Source organism: Camelina sativa, chromosome 1, assembly GCF_030686135.1.
Source record: "Camelina sativa cultivar CO46 ecotype springtype chromosome 1, ASM3068613v1".
Lineage (NCBI taxonomy): Eukaryota > Viridiplantae > Streptophyta > Magnoliopsida > Brassicales > Brassicaceae > Camelina > Camelina sativa.
The window spans coordinates 3,829,063-3,849,351 of record NC_141880.1 but is presented as its reverse complement, the minus strand read 5'-3'; the positions used below and the strand labels follow the sequence as shown (position 1 = coordinate 3,849,351).

Below are 20,289 nucleotides of genomic sequence, written 5' to 3'. Positions count from 1 at the left end.
TTTGGCTTTTGCTTTTCTATATGGGTTTGCCCTTTTTCTACTGAAAATACTTAAAACAAGATATATATTTTTTTCGGTATGGAAGTAAGACATATTTTTAAAAAACACAGGTAAAGTTAATTTATGCCATATACAGACATTGAAGAGTAAGAATGGGTGTCCTATGCACATGATACTAAACCTTTGTGTTACTCGGTTTAACAAAGGTTTAGATGTCGAAAGCGAAAGAAAACTCGGTTTAACAAAGGTATGTTAATTATTCCACAAGACTTGTTTAAAAGGTTTTGCTCATATGGAGAAGCAAAGTCAAGAAAGGTAAAAGAAAACTTGGGAGTTCAACTAATTAAAAAGATCCAAAAGCTGACATGACAACGAAAGATATAGAGACTATATCACACACTCAAGCGACGAGGAACGGTAGAACAGTGAGCATGAACGTCTCGTAATTGAAAGTAGCTGACCCTGATAGCGCCATATCTTTCTCCTTGAACTTCTCAGTCAGCCCCTGCAAAATCATTCCATCAAACATCAAAACACAAACACACAATTCTACACTACTGTAAACGAATTTGGTTTCCTAGTGTCTAAGAATGTGACCCTAGCTATGGAAATAGGCGTACCTTTACAGTCAAACAGCACCTGCACAAATGGAAAGCCAGAATCAGTATGGAACTTTACTTCTTACAGAGGAAAAGAAGAAACTTGAAGCAAATGAACATACTCGATGAAGTTGTCATATTCGATAGCCCTGTTCTTGCCTCCGCTTTTGTCAAACTTGGAAACCAGCAGATCCAAAATCACAGGAGACACTGAAAACCCAAGGCTCATGAGTGCATCTCTCAGCTCGTTTGTATCTATCCTGCCACTTCTGTCCTTGTCAAACCTCTCAAAGATGGACTGAAACCAATTCCCAAAAAACCCAACACCAAACAAAACCACATGAGCTTAATTCCAACATTCTTGACCAGCAATGTCATCAAATCATTGCTAAAGCAAAAGCCTTTGAGAACTTACCCTCCAATTCTGAAGACTGTAGAAAAGTGAAGTAAACTCTTTTGGTCCTGCAATGTGTAATTCTTAAATCAATATAATACTCAAAAACCAGGCTTGCACGAGGAATAATCAAAAGATGGTTTCTTTATTAATTTCAACTTGAATTAATATATGATATATAACTTGAGGATTTGGTATAACTGATCAAAGTCAAACCAAACACAAATTCCAGAGGAAAATTCAACAAATTGATTTCTAAAAACTCAAACCTAGATGGTGAAATCAAGACAATGGACGCTTTCTACTTCTCTAAAAACCGCAATTTCACTATATGATAAACCAAAAAAAAGAGATACAGTGAAAGAATCAAGAAAACTCACCAATCTTCCTGACGTTGCTGTTGGTGAAGAGATACATAAGGAGATGAACAGTTCTAATGCTGAAGCTCTGATGATACGAAGAGAGAGCTCCCTGAAGCTCCTTATCATCGATGAACCCACTGTTGTCCCGATCCGCAGCCTGGAAACAACCAACGATGTTCGGATCCGTTCCGGGAGGAAACGCCGACGGAACAAGAGACGCAAACGGACTTCCATAAGAAGAAGGAGGAGGAGGAGCCCCGTAACCACCACCTCCATGTTCTGACTGCTGCTGCGCTCCTCCGTAACCACCGTAATCGGGAGATGGAGATCCGTAAGCGCCGCCGTGAGGTTTCTCTTTGTGAGGCTTGTTATGGTCTCCTCCTGGAGGACCACCGTATGGCGCTGACGGTGGTGCACCGTATGGCGCGGGCTGAGCTCCGTACGGGACAGCGTACGGTGTGGAGGTTGAGGATCCGTACGGTGGAGGATTGTTGCCGGATGATCCGTACGGTGGCTGAGGCGGTGGTGGGTTACCTCCGTAACCGTAACCTTGGCTCGATGGTGGGTAACCAGACATGGTGAGAACCGAGAAGAAGGTGAAGCTTTGAGTTTGAGAGAGAGAGAGAGAGAAAAGATCAAAGAAGATGAAAAAAGTGGATTTTTTTACTTTTGCATGATATGATGATAAAAATAGTTATATATTCATTAAAGATACTTTGGGGTTTGGGTTCGAGGTATTTACGATAATGCCATTATATAAGTACGAATAGGCTTTGTACGCGGTGAGGGGTGTTATTGTAATTGCGTGATCATACGCTTTACACACGCGTCACGCGTCAATTTTACTTTGTTGTTGTTCTTTGAAACTTGGTCATCCGGTTCACAGCTATCTACTGGCCCCGGCGGGATCGGTCCAACCTTTCTTTTAATAACGGGAAATATTTCTGGTTCGAGCACTAACGGCACTATTAATGACCCAAGAATTGAACAGAGCACTAGGTACGTATTTGTTCCAAAATCACAAGTTTTTAGATCAATTTTGTGATATTTGATCATTCTATACAATAATAGTACTGTCGGCTACATTATAGATCTTCCCCTTAACGTATGTATTAATTCAGTAAAACAGGTTCATTAGTACTGTACAAAAGTTCCGACTCTCTCTTCCTAAACACCGGTTTATTCAGTCGTCGTGATCGTGATCTCCGAAACGTATATATTTATTGATGAATGGTCTCTCACACCGGTATCTACAAGAGACAAAACACAAGATCTCAGAAAGTACATTTTTCAGAACGAAAATAAGACTGTAAAAGTCTGATTTCTGAAATGGAGGTTTGTGGTTGCCATTGGAGAGAGGACTTACATGACAATGGCTGAGAGACAGATGCATAGGAAACCGATGGCGAAATGGAGAGGAAATGTTTCCCGGAAATTCTTATGGTTAAGAAACATTTTCTCTGAGATGAGAGTGATTATGCCCGAAAAGATAAGAACCTGCCAGCCTAAAGGTAAGCATTTTCGGAACGAGAATGAAGAAGTGCCCTGCAGAGAAAATTGAAGTTAATAAACAAACAAAACAGACGAGTCATTATCGCAACATAATATATAGGGAAGATTAATCAAGTATACCTGGAAGTAATGTTGAATGAATCGCCCTGAACAGGTGATCCTTAGAATCATATCTTGTTTAAAGAGTTAAGAAGACAAAAAAAAAGAGATGAACAAAAAGCTGATTCTAGTTGAAATAGTTACATATAGATGTGGGTGAAGGATACTCATGGAATTCGCCAAGATTAGACCTACTGCTCCTAAAGTTCTTATCAGCAGAACATTTAATATGATGTAGATCAGTGAAAATACAAGCAACATGTTGTTTGAGCGCTTTAGTTGATTCTCTTTTCCAACTGCATGTAAAAATGCTTCGGAGGTTCCTGAAAAGAATATTTGAAAAGGTTCAAGACAGACGCAAAATCAAGAAGTCAATAAGCATTAGGCAAATCTGCATGTGATTACTAACCATTCATGGCCAGGACGATGATGTAGAGACAATAACACTGTAGTGCCAAGGAAGCTTCTCCATCGCTCCATTTTTCACCATATAACAATCTGATAAAAGAGTACGAGTAACTCGGGCCAAATGCCATAAATGTAAGACCTAGAAATTTCCAGGATGTTACCAAAGATTAGAGTCAAAAGTCTTTTATTCATTGAGGAACAAAAGCGATTTAGGATCTGGAATGAAGTTGGAAAGCTGCCACTCGGTTTTAGGGACTGATAAAACATATTACTAGTAGAAGTTTTTACTTCCATAGATAGAAATATACCTATTAATATTACAAACTTTAAGGCCTCGGTCAGACGATCTCCGAGTTCCTTGCTCTTATGCTGGTTATCATCACCTGGTCAAGAGAGAAGAGAAACAGAAACCATATATGGTAAACTCAGGGAGTCAACCAACATCATGAAACATTAAGATTTATTACATACTGGACCACACTAAATTCAGGAGAGAAATAAACCTGATGCGCAACTGGCAAATGTAGTGTATGTACTTTCTTCAAAGGGAAGAAACACCATGCGTACAACTAAACTTCCTGGAATTTTAGAGAATATGCGATGTTATAATATATAATATACTTAGTCGCTCTAAAAATTTAACATTTTTTACCAAAATGACTTGCCTAGTTTGTCGACGATCCCATAAACAGCCTGATTATAAGATGTATCAAACCATACCAGGACCAACTTTTCACCTTCTTGGAGAATCAACTTTCGGAAGGACTGAAAAGTAAATAGCATACACATGTTCGAGAGTTGCTCATCGAAATCCATGAAGGTCCCGGGTCTGTGACATCACAAAAATTGTTGAGAACATTACGAATATATCAAAGAGTTACGAATGCTGGTAAGGAGATCGAGCAACAGAGAGAGCTCATACCTGAAAGGAAAGAGATCCGAACTTTTGAAAACATCAAAGAAGAGAAAATAAGCCCAGTATCCAATAAATAAGGAACCTCCATATGCAACTTGGGACAGTGCAAAGATTATCCCTTTTTCCTACATATGTTGAAAATAATAATTAGATCTTAGTTCTATCATATAAGTTTCTTCAAGCATCGCTAGAAACGAAATGGAATGGTAATAGAACTAATTAACTTATTAACACACAAATATGTACCATGTTGGTTTGCATGACTATGAAAGAGCACAAAATAACACAACGTGAAATTGTAGCAAAAATCTCAACAGTAAGCCGCAATTTCAGATTCATCAATGTCTGCGAGAGGATATACAAAGGCTCAGCCAATAGCTCCAGTACACATGCAAATCCTGCCAATTAAGTAGGTTAGTCCTTGAGAAGGAAAAAACAGATTTATCCTCCTGCTATACATTCGCAGAATCTAAATTTGACTAGTAAGAGAAATCTTATAAGAAAAAGACAAGAGGTATAATAAATAGGAAAGGACAACAAAGTACCGTGAATCAAGATAGCCTGCGCATAAGTATCGGAGTAGCAAAGGTTCTGCCACCATAACACAAAGACGCAAGCTGCAATAGTAATGGCGATTCCGAGTGGAAATGTCACCCACGCCACTTTCAATAACCGGATCCCTTTAATGTCAGCGCGGAAGCAAGCACGCCGAAATCCCTCCCGGCTGAGGAACAAGACACAGGTAACAAAAAGATGGAACTGGATCGCGTAGAGCTTCATCGCAGCGAAAAAAAAAAACATAGATGGGAGTTTACAATTAGCATAAAATAAAACGCATTGAATTAGTGGAAGAATCCACGTAGCAAGAGTAAAAATCAAGCAGAGCTAAGACTACTTATAAAACATGAGTAGCTAATATTATATTCCACGGCTAAAGGTTTCGGGAACGTAACTGCAATAAGTTTTGCTACTTAGGCAATAAGGAAACAAACCCAATTGAGCCTTTCCATCAAGCTAAAATAGTCAAAGCACCTACCTACATTGGCAAAAATCTATCTATTCGACCCTAAAATATATATAAACTGGGGCTCTCTCTCTCTCTCACTCTCTATTACCGCATAGTCTTCTTCGGTTAGATGCCTCATGATCCAGGAATTGACTGTGAACGAGATGCTTCTGGAAATAAACTGCGTACCTAAATTCCAAAATTCGATCAAGAAAAAAACGAAAAAATCCTTAATTAGAAGCAAATTACACAGAGCGAGAGAGAGAGAGATTTGTCGGGGGGAAAACAGAAAAAAAAAAAAAAAAGGAAGACGAACCTAGAAGAAACTTGAACCTGCGCGAATGACTAACGATATCCCTATTACTACTGGTCATTATTGGAGATGCTAATAAACTCCAATTCTTCGCTTAGGTTTCGTTTCGCTGGGTTTGTTTGCGATTTATGTTTTTCATACTCCAATTGCACGAAAAAGTATGGAAACTCAAACTCCATTAACGAACAAAATACCCAAATCCTTTTATATTATTTAGCTGATGGCGGTGAAGCAGACGAGAGAAACAATTTCAGACGGGATTTCAGAGTTTTTTTTTTTTTTTGTTTGCTTTTCCGATTAAAATTCGGGTTTCTTAAAAACAACTACATATGGTTTAGCCAAAAACCGATCGGTTTGGTTAAATCGGCTCGGTTCTCGGAAGTAGAATTTGAACCCGAGTCTGGCGCTTTAAACCACTCCGCTGTGACGGTCTACCTCTAAGGATTGATTATACTACTACTATTACTCATATAAACCATATGGAAAAAAAAAGAAAAATCTGGATTAAAAATCTTCTTCCAAAATCTTAATAAAACACACCCTCAAAAATAATATCCACTAGAATTCGGTTTGTCAACGGAAGAAGCTCTATATTTACGTTCTTGACATCTTCGAATGAGCACCTGATAAAAGAGATGTACGGCCAAATAATATTAATGGTTTTTTTTTTTTTTTTTTAAGTACTGTAGTATATGCTACTATTATTTAAAGAAAATTCTGTAAACATACACATTTAATACAAATAAGTAAATACTTTTAGTTTGTATGAAAATAAATATAATAAAACGCTAGTTATAGTTTTATACAAAAAAAAAAAAGTTGAATATGCGTATACTATTCAAGATTTTTGTCATGTTTCCTATTCTATTCACAAATTCTGTGATGGTTCATTCACAAATCACAAGTATTAGGAAAGGAAATATTACCTGTTTTGCTTGTAGATCTAGCCCATCAGATACGCAGCAGTGAGAACACAACCAAGAACTAAAACCCCAACGACAACCTCCACAAAAATGATTCTCCTCAGCTCTACATCAAATTAGAAACACAAAAACATTTCAGTTTTGAAACAACAATGATATAGTAAATTAGTAATCATAGTGAGAAAAGAAATGACGAATATATTACCATCGATGTCAATGTCATCGATATCTCTCAAGAGCCATTTGATTTGATCTAGCATTAAAAAAAAGTCTTCTCCTTCGTCAGCCATGAAGGCGCGAATGGTATCCATCATAATTCTGCGGTCTTCTTTATAGCCCAAGGACCAGGACTACATGTTGATTAAAAGTATATGGAGTCAAACATATATAACTTAAGTAAAACAATATCTCAATTTGAAAGATTAAATGATTTTACAAACTTACAAAAGTATAATCCTCGAGTGAATGTAGCTTGCTAAATAGTTTGGTGAGCCTTGCAAGCATCTGACCTTCTTGGCCTTCTACCTCATTAGCTGAGTAGTCCATCTTGAAAACTTTGGCTTGGCAAATGGGACATGGGAAAGCGTCCAAGTGAACAAAATAGTTATGAACCATCCACCTCACTATGCATTTACCTGAAAGGCAAAATTACATAAATGTAAAAACTAAAATTATTATTGTCCAACAGAGTAGTCTTCAGTTTCCGGGGGAAACTATGGCTTTTGCATTGTGTATGTTATAGAGAGTGTGGAATCTGCAACGTCTCTGAGGACTAGCGGAACTGAAACAGTGCCAGTTCTCTCTCAGAGACTGGTTTGTGATGAGAAACAGAGACATGGCAAACAGGATCTTCATCACAAGGGGGAAACTATATCGTAGACACAGAGCATGGATTGAAGCTGTTGTGCATGCATTGAACAACAAGCTTTATAACGATCGTCGTAACAAACTAGTCTTTGCAGCCACTAAATTAAAGAACGTTTTCAGAAGAAAGATTCGGAATGCAGATAAAAGCAAAGATTCTTCAACCCTAATCGTGCTTTTAAAACAAGTTTCTGAAGAAACTTCAAAACCATGAAATCACGAACTACATATAACCCAGACATTAACCTTCTTGGTAAAATTGAATCTATCGAGAATCGAGAAACTCTATCAACTAATTCCTGATCATTCATGAGAAACTTGAGACCCACGAAAGCAACTGCAAAGAAAGTATAATAGATCTATAGAGAATCCCGAAACTTTCGAAAATTCGAGAACGAACCCAGAAAGAGAAGACTCAAGAACAGGATCATAAAGTAATTAACTAGTCATTGAACCCAGAAAGAGAAGACTAAAAACGCAGAACTCGTTAACAATACAACTTAATTACTTACCACAGAAACGGTGATGGCAATGCGTTGTCACCTCAAGAACAGTCTCCGCTTTACATAATCCGCACACATGTTCGTCAGCCATCTTTCTTCTCCTCAAAGCTCTCTCTCTGTTTTGGTGAAAACGAAAGAAAGCAACAAGAAATCTTTAACCTTCCCAAGCTCCGTCTCCGTACACTTTGTTATCTTATGATTTATTTTTTATTTTATTTTAAAGACTCCCTCTTTTTTTCTTTTCTTTTTATAAAATCAATTTACAGACTCCCTCTTTTAAATGCGTTAAATTGTAAATTGTACTAAAGCTATTTGGGGGTTCGATCGGAATTTTTTTTAATATATGCATAGATTCTTAATTTAAATATATGCATTATAATTTTTGGTAGTATATATTCCCTCAGTTTCAAAATATAAGATGTTTGAGTTAAATCACGCATATTAAGAAATAGTTACTTTTAAAAAATTTAATCAATTATAAACAATACTGCATAATATAAAATATAAAATTAATCTAAAAGTTGCATTGAAAATTGGAACAATTTTATATTATGAAACAAAAATACTTCCCTAAACATCCTATATAATGAAACCGAGGGAGTAATAAATAGAAGAATCGGTCAATAACTCATTTTAGTTGTATTAATTTGAGGAAAACAATGTTAGAAAATATATCTACTATCTATTTATGCTTTATCTATACAGTAGTAGACAATGTATTTTTTTTTTTTTTTATCATGTAAACCAAATCAAAAGCCAAAAATAAAATAAAAAAACTCGGGTTAACAAGATATATTTGGCAAGATTAATAATTCTAGTCTTCTTGATACGGCTCCATATACTGTTGGCAGTATACACAAGAGTACACATATACTGTATTGATTTTTCATTTTTTTGATGAAATGATTGCATCAGGCTCAGCTACTTTCATTTACAAGACGTTCAAGCTAAAAAAGTCAAAAGCACTTACCACGCGTCCAAGTAATTTATCAAACTATCACACATTTTTTATGTATCATGTAAAAAAAGAAGAGAAACGTATGTATATCACAACTAGTTAATAAAAAGAGTTATATCTTGTAACTTTGTGAAGATAGAACCCATACATAAACCAACAAAAAGAGTCTAAAATAGAGTGAGAGACATGGCTTGCTTATTCAGATAGCAAAACAGAGGAAAGACTAGACATTATCGTCCATCATGACAAGCCTAGAAACGTGACCAGCTATTCCAGCCATGAAAAGTCCCAAATTTATCGCGTACAACAATCGTCCGATAAATATCCCTACAAACATGTGATTGATTGACGCTAGATAGTTAGAATTCAACAACAAAAAAGACACACACACAATTCAAGAGTCTGAGAAAATTACCAAATCTTCTACGGGCCTTAGCCTACAATGCATAATGTTTTTTCCCCGTTACAGAAGAAAACACGCAATGTTAGTTGTAATTATCACATTAGATGGAACTTAACCCGGAATCCAGGTTTGGCATGTAGTTGTAATTCATCTATATAGAGAAAAACAAACTTTACGAGGGCATAACTTGGATCGAATAAACGGTTATAAACTTTGATGATGGGACCAGTCTCTTCGGGACTGTGATGAAGGGTAAATGTACATAACCGAAGCATATCTAATCCATCAAGTGGACATACGCTAGGTTTTCCAACGTTCTGGCATGACCAAAGGTACAAGACACATTTCACTGCTTATCAAATCAATCAGAAAAGAGAAATTACATTCCAACCCAACCCTGAGTATAGTTTTATTAAAACAACATAACATAGAGAAGAGCATAAGGCTGGACCAGAATCATCACCAACCATTTTTTTTTTTTTAAACTTTGAATTTCTATCTAAGTACCGCAGAATTGGTGACCGCAGGTGAGGGTATAAACTAGCGGAGAAGCGTCAGATAAGCATCTATCGCATTCAACATTGTGCTCCATATATGCCTCTTCACAATAATCAGAAATCACACGTTACTTTAATTACTACTCTGAGAAAACGAACAAATTATACAAAGGAGATCTGTTTTTTTTTTTTTTTTTTTTAAATTCATATCAGGAGTCCTGATTTGTTTCAGATAGCGATTGTAGTTTTCTTTCTTTCTCCTCAGTTATAAAAGTAAGTATCAGATGCATCGTAAATCAGTGGCAATAAACTAAAAACATAATTATATACATTTTGGACCAATCTTTATTTGGTCAAGAACCGAATTCTTACCTAACCTTTTTTTCTTTCTTACCTAATCTGAAAAATGGGATTAAAAGTACATTAAAATTTAAGTACTTGACCGTGAAATCTTGTTACAACACAAAATTAAACAATTTAGTATCACAATAACTAATATTTTATACAAGAAATAATAATTTTCAAAAGTCCAATAAAAAAAAAAAATTAGCCAATTCAAATTTTATTCCCAAATATAGTTTCCAATTTAATAACAATGCATTAATCACTTCTTTTTTTATTGGTCAATCGCATTAACTACGTTTACCAAACAAAGCAAACAACAATTACATACACTAATTTTTTTCTTTCCATCTGAGCTTTTCTTCTTTGTCGTCCCATCATATCCCATGCTCTCGAGCTAAAGGAGCTAATTTCTCTCTGTTTTTTTTTTCTTTATTCTCCCACCAAAAGCTCTCTCGATCTCATCGACGACAAAAAGATGAACAAGAAGAACCCAGACCAGAAATCAGATATGTCGTCTTCTCCGAAGAAACAAACCCTTTTCATATCATCTTTAATCATCCTCTGGTACACCTCCAACATCGGTGTTCTTCTCCTCAACAAGTTCCTCCTCTCCAATTACGGTTTCAAATTCCCTATTTTTCTCACAATGTGTCACATGTCCGCTTGCGCTATCCTCAGCTACGTCTCCATCGTTTTCCTCAAGCTCGTCCCTCTTCAATACCTCAAATCTCGTTCTCAGTTTCTCAAGGTCGCGACTCTCAGCATTGTCTTCTGTGCCTCCGTCGTCGGTGGTAATATCTCTCTTCGTTACCTCCCTGTCTCGTTTAATCAAGCCGTTGGTGCTACGACGCCGTTTTTCACTGCGCTCTTCGCTTATATTATGACCTTTAAGAGAGAAGCTTGGGTCACCTATGGTGCTCTCGTCCCCGTTGTTACCGGTGTCGTTATCGCCAGTGGGGTATGTCTTTAATTCTACAATTCTCGTGATGAAAACGTTTTTGGAAATGTTGATTTTGGTTCTGTTGTCATTGTTTCATGATGTTCTACAGATTTTGAGAAAAATGTGTTCTTTAGCTAGCGATTATAATGTCTGATTTGTTTGTTAGCTTAGAGCATTGTAGATAGATGATTGTTTGTGTTCCACGTATGTGTCTGGAAACCCAAATTAGATTTGCTTTGTTTCATGATTGTTTACAAGAATGTGATTACATTCAATTGTCACGTTCAAGCACAATGTTGAGTGCTGTCGTATATAAAGCTTGCTTCATCCTTTAATGGTTTCTAGTTGGCTGCGTTGTTGGAGTCCTGTGTTTATCTAAAGCTTCAGACTTTCTTCTTGTAACTATTGCCATTTTTACAATCAACATTGTTCTGTGAATTATTTGATATCTTGCAAGGTCTTTAAAGATGTTTGGTTCACTGATTCTGGGATTTCTGTATTGACTGATCTTGATCTGAGTCTGCCTTTGTGGTCACAGGGTGAACCGGGTTTTCACTGGTTTGGATTCATTATGTGCATTAGTGCCACTGCTGCAAGAGCTTTTAAATCTGTTCTTCAAGGCATCTTACTTTCTTCTGAGGGGTAAGTCTGTTAATAAGATCATTTGCTCTGCTTTACAATGTATTTACTGAATGAATCAGAAAACCTTTATAGATATGTTAGATACTGTAAAAGATTCTGCAACCAGTTGAAATAAGCAAAGTAGGAAGCTTTAGCTACCTAATGAGTAATGATCATCTTAGAGTTTTTAACATATCTTCAAGTTTTCTTGCAGAGAAAAGTTGAATTCGATGAATTTGATGCTTTACATGTCCCCAATAGCTGTCGTTGCCCTTCTGCCCGTCACAATTGTTATGGAACCGGATGTGATCAGTGTGACACTATCGCTCGGAAAACAACATAAGTACATGTGGTTACTTCTCCTGGTTAACTCTGTAATGGCTTATTCCGCCAACTTGTTAAACTTTCTGGTAACCAAGCACACAAGCGCGCTTACCCTCCAGGTAACAAACTGAAATAGTATTTGAACTTCTACAAAACTAGAGCTGTGCCTGATTGGATCAATCATGTGAATGTTAATGTTTCAGGTCCTTGGAAATGCCAAAGGAGCGGTTGCAGTTGTGATATCGATTCTGCTTTTCCGAAACCCGGTCACACTGATGGGAATCGGCGGGTACAGTATAACCGTTCTCGGAGTGGTTGCTTATGGAGAGACTAAACGCAGGTTTAGATGAAGCTCAGAGACTGAGATGTTCTCTTACTCATTTTTGTATCTAACCTATAGACATATATATATTATATATACATAGGTAACTGTATCACAATTTTGTTAGATTCTATGACTTATTTGGTCTGGTTATCATGATATGCCATTGTTGTTGCGTTGCAAGTTGCAAAAAGACTCTTTCTAGCTCTGTCACTTTGTGTTCACTCACTCACTTGAAAAGTACCAAAAAGGATCAAAGTCTCAGTATGATATCGATCTCTACCAAAATATCAAATAGCTACAAAATTCAGATAAAGATATTTTGCTGCAAATCATAATCAAAACTCAAAAGTATATTTAATTGACTCTTTTTCTAACTCAACTACAAGAAGATGTAGCAAAATGTTCTTGAACAACCCAAAAAAAGAAAAAATTAAAGCATTGGGCCGGGTCCGGGTCGGGTTGGGTTCGAGTGTAACCCGGCCCGAGATGAAGACCCGTAAAAACTGGTTTGAAGCGGAAGAAAACATCTCTTTGTCTGTCACCATCAACTCTTCCATGGCTCTTGTTCAGAGACCACACTCTTATCTTCACCGTTATTTTCGTCTCATGGCTTCTCGTCCCCGTCTCTTCTCTCACTCTCTATATCCTTCACTTCACCGTCACTCCTCATCTCTCACTTCGTCTTCAACACCCAGGTTTGAGCTCCCTGTCCTCTTTTTCACTTTTTTTCCGTTTTTGATTTCCGGGCAAAATTGGCGCTTTAATGAAGATAAGCACCACAGAAATTTGCTTGAGATGCTAAAAATCACGCCTTTACGCGATTCCTGAAACTGAGAATTTATGTTATACTCATAAACTGAAAGTCAATTGCTTTCTTCTGCTCCTTCCAAATTTTTTTGCGTAATTTGGTCACTTTCAGGACTTTAGTTTACTGAATGTCGTATATAGCTATGTTTTCTCAGAAAGTCTTATTGTGTGTGACTGTGTGGTGTATGTAGGCATTCTCTGTTCTAGTTGATTAGTGAAGATTCGGCTATGTGATTCTCTTCCATAGTGTGAAGCAAAACTTGATTGTATAACCATTATTCACTCCGTATTTATATGAATTCCCATTTGGTTTCAGGATAAAGTTTCAGTTAGTCAATGTTTTTAGTCAGAGACTTGTACAAAGAAATGCGGTCTCACCTAAGAGTTTTATGTCATCGACCATGGAGTCTCCCCAAGAGAGCTCTACCTCTAAGGATTATAGTTCCGAGCACATCCAAGTAATTCCTCTAAATCTTGGTTTCATTTTCAGATGAACTCCTGTGTTTATTCCTACTATGAATCTTTTAGTCTCACCTTTTTATTCTATCTTAAACTCTCTATGGTGCATTAGGTGTTGGAAGGCTTAGACCCTGTCAGAAAAAGACCTGGAATGTATATTGGTAGCACCGGGTCTCGTGGTTTGCACCATCTGGTATATTGCCTTATTCTCTGAACTTTCTTGGTCGTGACTGGCTCATATCAACTGGTTATATCCTTCTCATTACATGTTGTTTCTTAGGTTTATGAAATCCTTGACAACGCAATTGACGAAGCCCAAGCTGGTTTTGCTTCAAAGATCGATGTTGTTTTACATTCAGATGGTTCAGTTAGCATTTCAGACAATGGACGTGGGGTATGTGATTTGTTCCACTAACTCATCCTCGCATATATCTGTAACTGGAAACATGGATATAGTTTTTTATGCTGGGATGCCAGAGAAAGGTTAAGTGGCACCCAATAAACAATATACGTTCATGCCCTATTTTATTCATTTACGGTTGTTTATTTCTCATATAGTTTTCTTTCATCCCAGAAGTAAAGTCTGTTTTATAAACGCTTTTTTGCAGATACCTACAGATTTGCATCCTGCAACGAGAAAATCTGCTCTGGAGACTGTCCTTACGGTACTGCTGCTTTGCAGAAATTTATTTTCTCTCTCGCTCATACTTATAAATGAACTTAGATCACTCTGAGATTTAACGGTTAACTGGGAACAGCATAAACATATACTGTTTGGTAATTTATACCTCGTGTTAACTTATTTTCCATTCTAGTATAATAGAGACCTGGTAAATGATAAATATGTTAAACCCTACCAAGCAGGCCTCTTATTTTGATGACCATATATCAATGCTTTGAAGTTTATTCTACGGTTGTTAGTTTATTCTACGGTACATAACAAAAATATTCACAAGAGATGGAAATTTATCCTTTAACTTACCCATTCCTAAGCCATTTAGTCCTTTTATTGTTCATTTTTTTATGTATGATCTGATAGTTTTCTTTTAATGAATTATTAGCTCTTTACAGGCAGATGATTGTAGTTTTTAACTGTTGGAAACCCGGGTGTCTATAGTGTATGGAGCTGTCTATGTTTTTCTTAATGCAGAATCACTCGTATTTTTGTTTTATTATCCTTATTTATAGTCAATCAGTTTATCAGTAGTACTTTTTGTTTGTGCAGGTCTTACATGCAGGGGGTAAGTTTGGTGGCAAGAGCAGCGGGTACAGCGTGTCTGGTGGATTACATGGTGTAGGTTTATCGGTTGTGAATGCTTTGTCAGAGGTGTGTTCTAACCGTTAGTACATCGATTCATTTTCCATCTTGCTACATTGAAAATCCTCTCTGTCACAGTGGCTCTGTGCCCATCTTTTATTGGTTTGCAAATATTTGTATGATAATTAGATCCTGCGCGTTAAATTTTATAGGAAGGTTTTGCTAGGTTATTGCAAATCCTTTATTGTGTGTGAAAGGTAATCTAATGCCCAAACCTATTATAATATGAGAAAGATCTTGGAATGGTTCCTTACTGAGTGCTGAGGCTATCAATTTCAGATACTTCCACCATAAGACACTCTTATATTTGGCAAGCCATCAAGAGACTATTAGGATAACACTATACATACCACTAATTTAGGAGCTCCCATTATTCACAGGCATTGGAGGTTATTGTTCGCAGAGATGGGATGGAGTTTCAGCAGAAGTATTCTCGTGGGAAGCCCATAACAACACTTACATGTCATGTCCTCCCACCAGAGTCAAGGGAGACTCAAGGGACATGCATCCGGTTTTGGCCTGACAAAGAAGGTTTTGCCTGTATTCCGTACTTGTCTATTGTACCTTCCCAAAGATAGGATTTGATGACTAACTTATTTTTTTTTGCAACAAACTGATTTTCAGTATTCACAACTGCAATTCAATTTGACCATAACACTATTGCTGGTCGAATTAGGGAGCTTGCTTTTCTAAATCCAAAGGTATAGGCAGCTATGATAATCTAATTAAAACGTATATATATATATATATATATATAATTTGTGAAGCATCTTAACTTGCTCGTTTATCAGTTCTTGTTTAGCAGAAGCTATTGTTCTACTGTTCCATTTTCATAATCTGGAGGTCCATATTGAATGCAGGTTACAATTTCGCTAAAAAAAGAGGATGATGATCCAGAAAGGGACTTGTATAGTGAATACTTCTATGCTGGAGGGTTAACTGAATATGTTAGCTGGCTAAATACTGATAAGGTGAGGCTTGGACTGTGGATCCGTTGTTATAGTTGTATAAAGTCTCAAATTTTTGCCAATTGGTGATGATAGAATTAAATTGTGACAATTTAAATGGAAATGGGCTTTGTGAAACACAATGCCATGAGGATAGTACCAATACTTTTCTTTTTCAGCTTACTTGGTGGTAAGATATGGTGACCTGTTCTTTATTCTTTAGGGCTCAAGTTAGCATCAGTATGAGACCTGTGTCGACTTAGTCCCTATTAAGTTAGCTCTTATGCATTTAGATCTCTGGTATTAGGTCATCCTTGTTATTTGTCCTCCTAAAAATATTAATTTACGGCTCTTTTGTTCAGAAACCGCTTCATGATGTGCTGGGTTTCCGGAAAGAGATAAATGGCGTCACCGTTGACGTTGCACTTCAGTGGTATTTTACTTTTCCTTCTATATACGTCTTCTAATATCTGCTTATATGATGAATAGATTATAATATGGTTGCATTTACCGTAAAACCACATAATTGAAAATTTAGGCTGAATGGTTTACACTATCTATATTGGATGGAAAAATGTTGTTGTACTGTATGCAGAGTTGATGATTGTATATACTGTCGTTCTTCTGGACGAGAATGCCTTTATCATGGTAGCTATCCAAAATTTAGATGATCTAAATATATAATCTCGTTATTGTTCCAGGTGTTCCGATGCTTATTCCGACACGATGCTGGGATACGCGAATAGTATTCGGACCGTTGATGGTGGGACACATATAGAAGGTGTGAAGGCTTCATTAACAAGAACTCTAAATTCCCTTGCAAAAAAGTTAAAGGTTATCAAGGTGTGATACCATTTACCAACTGCGTTTTTCCAAATTTTTATATTTCCACTCTTAGAGGTTTAGACCCTTTTTCTTCTTCCCTCCTTTAATCATGAAAACTGCAAATGCTAATTGCTGTTAGTTGGTCATTATTATGGTTGAAAGAGTCTTCTGAGTGATGTAAGTCAAGGATTATATTTTTTGTTCTTCTCCATGGACTGAGACTAAATTTGAATACTTGTACACCTGCACTTAGTAGACATGCTTTAGTGCGTTACGGTCCATGGAAAAAATGTACTTAACATGATTGAACTGTGATATATGCCAGTTATAGAGGTTGCTTTTGCTTACATTTAAGCATTTATCTTGACCAGTTCTGACAAGGTTCCTAACTTTTTGTGTAACTTATTGTTGGTGTATTCAGGAAAAGGATATTAGCTTAAGTGGGGAACATGTTAGGGAGGGATTGACCTGCATTGTCTCAGTCAAGATTCCTAATCCTGAGTTTGAAGGTCAAACAAAGGTACTTAAGAGCATAATGATATGTGTTTGCCCAAACAATCTCTGGTCAGCACGCTCTAACTTTTCTTGGATTTTGTTGCTCATATTAATTTTTGTGTCCCAAAGACAAGACTAGGAAATCCGGAGGTGAGAAAAATTGTTGACCAATCAGTCCAGGAGTACCTCACGGAGTTCTTGGAATTGCATCCGGATGTACTTGAAAGCATTATTTCCAAATCCTTGAATGCGTACAAGGTGCGTCAATGATATACCTGCTCATACTTACACACCTTCACGTACACACATGCCACTCAAACACTCAAATATGTGTTTTATCCTTTGAGGATCCTTTTTCTGATATCTCTGAGTAGTGTATTCTCTGATTGTGAATGTGTCTCCTTCAGTTTGTCTAGTTACAAATTTCAACTAAATGACCATTAAGTTTCCTTGTTGACTCCTTTTCTTTTTAGGCTGCTCTGGCTGCTAAGAGGGCTAGGGAATTGGTGAGATCTAAAAGCGTTTTGAAGTCATCTTCGCTTCCTGGGAAACTTGCAGATTGCTCATCTACAGATCCTGCAGAATCTGGTATGCCTTAGCCAGTATGAAAGTGCCTTTTCTTAGAAAATCAGAACATGAGTTCAGTCTGATGAATTTAAAGTATGAAGTATATGAAAATACCACGTACAAAGTGGGAAAATTTGATCTTCTTAGACCCAAAGTGAAAAGTAACAAGAGGTTGTCGTTATATATATACTGGTTAATAGCTTTTAACACTTGTAAGCTGTGAAATTTAGTCAGTTTATTGACCTTTATTTCCTATGCTACCAGAGATTTTCATTGTTGAAGGAGATTCTGCTGGTGGCAGCGCGAAACAGGGTCGTGACAGGCGTTTCCAGGTAATATAAATCATTCTACTTAGTGTATCACTAAACAAGAATCGAGGATGGGGTAGAAAGAAAATTTTCGTTCTGTAGCTATAACTCATATCCAAGCAAGTAATATCCATTCTGCAAGGTGCCCTACCTGATGATTGAAATAGTGAATATTCTCTCCATGTCTAAGTTGAGCCGTTGCAGCTTTCATTGGTAAAAACATGAAAAGTTTATTGGTAATAAATTTCTGGTGGGCTTCTTCTTAGTGGGAAACACTAAGAGTCTAAGAGTCTTCTCTTTACCATCAAAAAGAAATAATTGGGTCTCTGAGTAGTATCAACAGTCTTTGGTGTCAGTAACATGAGAGTAAGGATGCAATCCAACCTATAGATGAATAAGGCTGATTTGGGATAGTGTGTCGCTTGCAAATTCGGAGAATCACTCATAGGTCGACATAGCATCATATGAGTTGTGCCATTATCTTTTAGATGAAAGCTTAAGCATATATGAGTGTGGAAATAGTGGGTTCTACATCTATTTTGTTAGTCTGTAACACTGCATTTCGATCTGTGCAGGCGATTCTTCCTCTGAGAGGTAAAATTTTGAATATTGAGAGAAAGGATGAAGCAGCCATGTATAAGAACGAAGAAATTCAAAATCTAATTCTTGGCCTTGGTCTTGGAGTCAAGGTAATTATCCTTTTTCATATCTTTTTTTGTTGGTATGTTCGGAAAACTCAATTTGACGTAAAACCTATTTCAGGGAGAAGATTTTAACAAGGATAATCTACGTTACCATAAAATTATCATACTAACAGATGCAGATGTTGATGGTGCACATATCCGGACTCTTCTGTTGACCTTTTTCTTCAGATATCAGGTATTGATTTCATTGTATATGACATTAGTTAAAGTAGCCTTAGATTGCTGATTGACTTATGTGAAATTAATGAAATGTAATTTCTACAGAGAGCCTTGTTTGACGCGGGTTGCATATATGTTGGTGTTCCACCTCTTTTCAAGGTAAACTCTTATCTTTATTATCTTTTGCGGTTTTGTGCTTCAGATTTACGTAGATTTTTGCTAAAAGCTAGTATCTCTTTGACAACGATCAGGTTGAGAGGGGGAAACAGGCGCACTATTGCTACGATGATGCAGCTCTTAAAAAAATCACCGCATCGTTCCCTGGAAACGCATCCTACAACATTCAGAGGTTCAAAGGTAATGACAGAGAGAAACCTAGTTTTGTGGTCGTATGAGTTCTCACATCATGAATGTGTTCTTTGTAAAGGATGAATAACTGAGAGAAGTTGAATTTATAGTAGTTGTTATGGGTTAGCTATTAAGATACTCTTGAGTGTGTGCAGAATGAAATCTGGATTATTCACATCAATTGTACTATTCTGTATGGTCCTTTCTTTCTGCATCTGCAGGTTTGGGTGAGATGATGCCTGCGCAGTTATGGGAAACAACAATGAATCCAGATACAAGGATATTGAAGCAACTAGTTATTGAGGACGCAGCAGAAACGAATATGGTCTTCTCATCACTTATGGGTGCTCGGGTAAGCCAATGAATTACCATCTCGGACTCGTACTAAAAGACAATGAAAATGGCAAAACTCGTGCTGCAATGTTGTGTTCTGTGCCTGTTTCAGGTCGATGTCCGGAAGGAACTCATCAAAAGCGCAGCGACAAGGATGAATCTGGAGAATCTCGACATATAACACAGCTTATTTGCTTCAGCTAGATACAAACAACAACATAGAGACAAGTTTGGTAAAGTGCAAAGGGAGCTTTAAGAGTCATTATATTAAAGATTAATTCATTTGCTCGCTGGCCAATAGGAATTTGTGCATCCTTTGGCCTATGGGGTGATAGGATAAAGACAAAACAATTGTTAGGATTTGCATTTCAATAGTCAAAATTTAGCACTTTACAAAGCACTTGGTGAACCGTTTCTTTCTTTCTTTCTCTTGGAATTATATATATTTCTAGAGACGAGAGGAAATTTGCATCCAGTAAGGTACTTTGCCAACTTCGACTTTGCATTGCTGAATATCATGCATGGCATTGGCAGCCATCAATAAAATTACAACTCGAAAAGTAAAATCTAGTACTCGCTTTTTGTAAAGTCTTCGAGATGTTGTTTTTGCATTTTACTTTATTTTTGACGTGTAGTATTTATTCCACATAAATTTTCCTAATAAAACATCTCATACCATTTAATAAAAAAACTTTGATTTTACAGCC

The 20,289-nt window shown here is 36.9% G+C and overlaps 4 protein-coding genes across 6 annotated transcripts; 2 read left to right on the top strand and 2 right to left on the bottom strand.

Moving 5' to 3' along the window:
- Nucleotides 1–237: 237 nt before the first annotated feature.
- LOC104761095 (putative calcium-binding protein CML49) lies at nucleotides 238–2,123 on the bottom strand. 2 transcript variants are annotated; one of them, XM_010484160.3, is made up of 5 exons: nucleotides 1,374–2,040; nucleotides 1,015–1,061; nucleotides 722–897; nucleotides 621–639; nucleotides 238–505 (listed from the first exon to the last, which is right to left on the bottom strand). In XM_010484160.3, the coding sequence occupies exons 1-5, from the start codon at nucleotides 1,930–1,932 to the stop codon at nucleotides 401–403; spliced, it is 906 nt and encodes a 301-aa protein (XP_010482462.1). In that variant the 5' UTR covers nucleotides 1,933–2,040; the 3' UTR covers nucleotides 238–400. The 2 variants fall into 2 exon arrangements, with proteins under 2 accessions (XP_010482462.1, XP_087340196.1); XM_087484070.1 differs by lacking the exon at nucleotides 621–639 and having other exon boundaries at nucleotides 703–897; nucleotides 1,374–2,123.
- A 238-nt stretch (nucleotides 2,124–2,361) lies between these two features.
- Nucleotides 2,362–5,940, bottom strand: LOC104761007 (uncharacterized). Of its 2 annotated transcripts, none has more exons than XM_087483991.1 (13): nucleotides 5,613–5,940; nucleotides 5,406–5,485; nucleotides 4,836–5,064; nucleotides 4,537–4,688; nucleotides 4,297–4,415; nucleotides 4,040–4,203; nucleotides 3,878–3,952; nucleotides 3,683–3,757; nucleotides 3,376–3,513; nucleotides 3,134–3,289; nucleotides 2,988–3,040; nucleotides 2,722–2,900; nucleotides 2,362–2,605 (listed from the first exon to the last, which is right to left on the bottom strand). In XM_087483991.1, the coding sequence occupies exons 1-13, from the start codon at nucleotides 5,668–5,670 to the stop codon at nucleotides 2,539–2,541; spliced, it is 1,545 nt and encodes a 514-aa protein (XP_087340117.1). In that variant the 5' UTR covers nucleotides 5,671–5,940; the 3' UTR covers nucleotides 2,362–2,538. The 2 variants fall into 2 exon arrangements, with proteins under 2 accessions (XP_087340117.1, XP_087340076.1); XM_087483950.1 differs by having other exon boundaries at nucleotides 3,878–3,948; nucleotides 4,036–4,203; nucleotides 5,613–5,904.
- Nucleotides 5,941–10,378: 4,438 nt separating this feature from the next.
- Nucleotides 10,379–12,502, top strand: LOC104760922 (putative sugar phosphate/phosphate translocator At3g10290). The gene is made up of 4 exons (XM_010483948.3): nucleotides 10,379–11,060; nucleotides 11,581–11,684; nucleotides 11,878–12,106; nucleotides 12,191–12,502. Exons 1-4 carry the CDS (start codon nucleotides 10,578–10,580, stop codon nucleotides 12,335–12,337), a joined length of 963 nt encoding a protein of 320 aa, XP_010482250.2. The 5' UTR covers nucleotides 10,379–10,577; the 3' UTR covers nucleotides 12,338–12,502.
- A 207-nt stretch (nucleotides 12,503–12,709) lies between these two features.
- Nucleotides 12,710–19,979, top strand: LOC104760839 (DNA gyrase subunit B, chloroplastic). Its single transcript, XM_010483850.3, has 21 exons — nucleotides 12,710–13,007; nucleotides 13,436–13,577; nucleotides 13,691–13,771; nucleotides 13,859–13,972; nucleotides 14,187–14,243; nucleotides 14,804–14,905; nucleotides 15,277–15,427; nucleotides 15,521–15,597; nucleotides 15,757–15,867; nucleotides 16,206–16,276; nucleotides 16,545–16,686; nucleotides 17,090–17,188; nucleotides 17,293–17,421; nucleotides 17,637–17,751; nucleotides 17,995–18,062; nucleotides 18,614–18,727; nucleotides 18,801–18,917; nucleotides 19,007–19,060; nucleotides 19,153–19,258; nucleotides 19,471–19,601; nucleotides 19,695–19,979. The coding sequence occupies exons 1-21, from the start codon at nucleotides 12,712–12,714 to the stop codon at nucleotides 19,761–19,763; spliced, it is 2,346 nt and encodes a 781-aa protein (XP_010482152.2). The 5' UTR covers nucleotides 12,710–12,711; the 3' UTR covers nucleotides 19,764–19,979.
- The last annotated feature ends 310 nt before the right edge of the window (nucleotides 19,980–20,289 follow it).

Excerpts from the sequence above, each read along its gene's own strand:
- LOC104761095 (XM_087484070.1), bottom strand. The coding sequence starts at position 1,932 with ATGTCTGGTTACCCACCATCGAGCCAAGGTTACGGTTACGGAGGTAAC. Across the intron at positions 1,062-1,373 it reads CAGCAACGTCAGGAAGATTG|GACCAAAAGAGTTTACTTCA; the intron begins GTGAGTTTTCTT and ends TACACATTGCAG. Across the intron at positions 898-1,014 it reads ACAGTCTTCAGAATTGGAGG|TCCATCTTTGAGAGGTTTGA; the intron begins GTAAGTTCTCAA and ends AATTGGTTTCAG.
- LOC104761007 (XM_087483991.1), bottom strand. The coding sequence starts at position 5,670 with ATGACCAGTAGTAATAGGGATATCGTTAGTCATTCGCGCAGGTTCAAG. Across the intron at positions 4,689-4,835 it reads GCAGGCTATCTTGATTCACG|GATTTGCATGTGTACTGGAG; the intron begins GTACTTTGTTGT and ends CTTAATTGGCAG. Across the intron at positions 4,416-4,536 it reads TAGTCATGCAAACCAACATG|GAAAAAGGGATAATCTTTGC; the intron begins GTACATATTTGT and ends CAACATATGTAG.
- LOC104760922 (XM_010483948.3), top strand. The coding sequence starts at position 10,578 with ATGAACAAGAAGAACCCAGACCAGAAATCAGATATGTCGTCTTCTCCG. Across the intron at positions 11,061-11,580 it reads GTGTCGTTATCGCCAGTGGG|GGTGAACCGGGTTTTCACTG; the intron begins GTATGTCTTTAA and ends TTGTGGTCACAG. Across the intron at positions 11,685-11,877 it reads ATCTTACTTTCTTCTGAGGG|AGAAAAGTTGAATTCGATGA; the intron begins GTAAGTCTGTTA and ends GTTTTCTTGCAG.
- LOC104760839 (XM_010483850.3), top strand. The coding sequence starts at position 12,712 with ATGTTCTTGAACAACCCAAAAAAAGAAAAAATTAAAGCATTGGGCCGG. Across the intron at positions 13,973-14,186 it reads TTTCAGACAATGGACGTGGG|ATACCTACAGATTTGCATCC; the intron begins GTATGTGATTTG and ends GCTTTTTTGCAG. Across the intron at positions 14,906-15,276 it reads TTGTGAATGCTTTGTCAGAG|GCATTGGAGGTTATTGTTCG; the intron begins GTGTGTTCTAAC and ends CATTATTCACAG.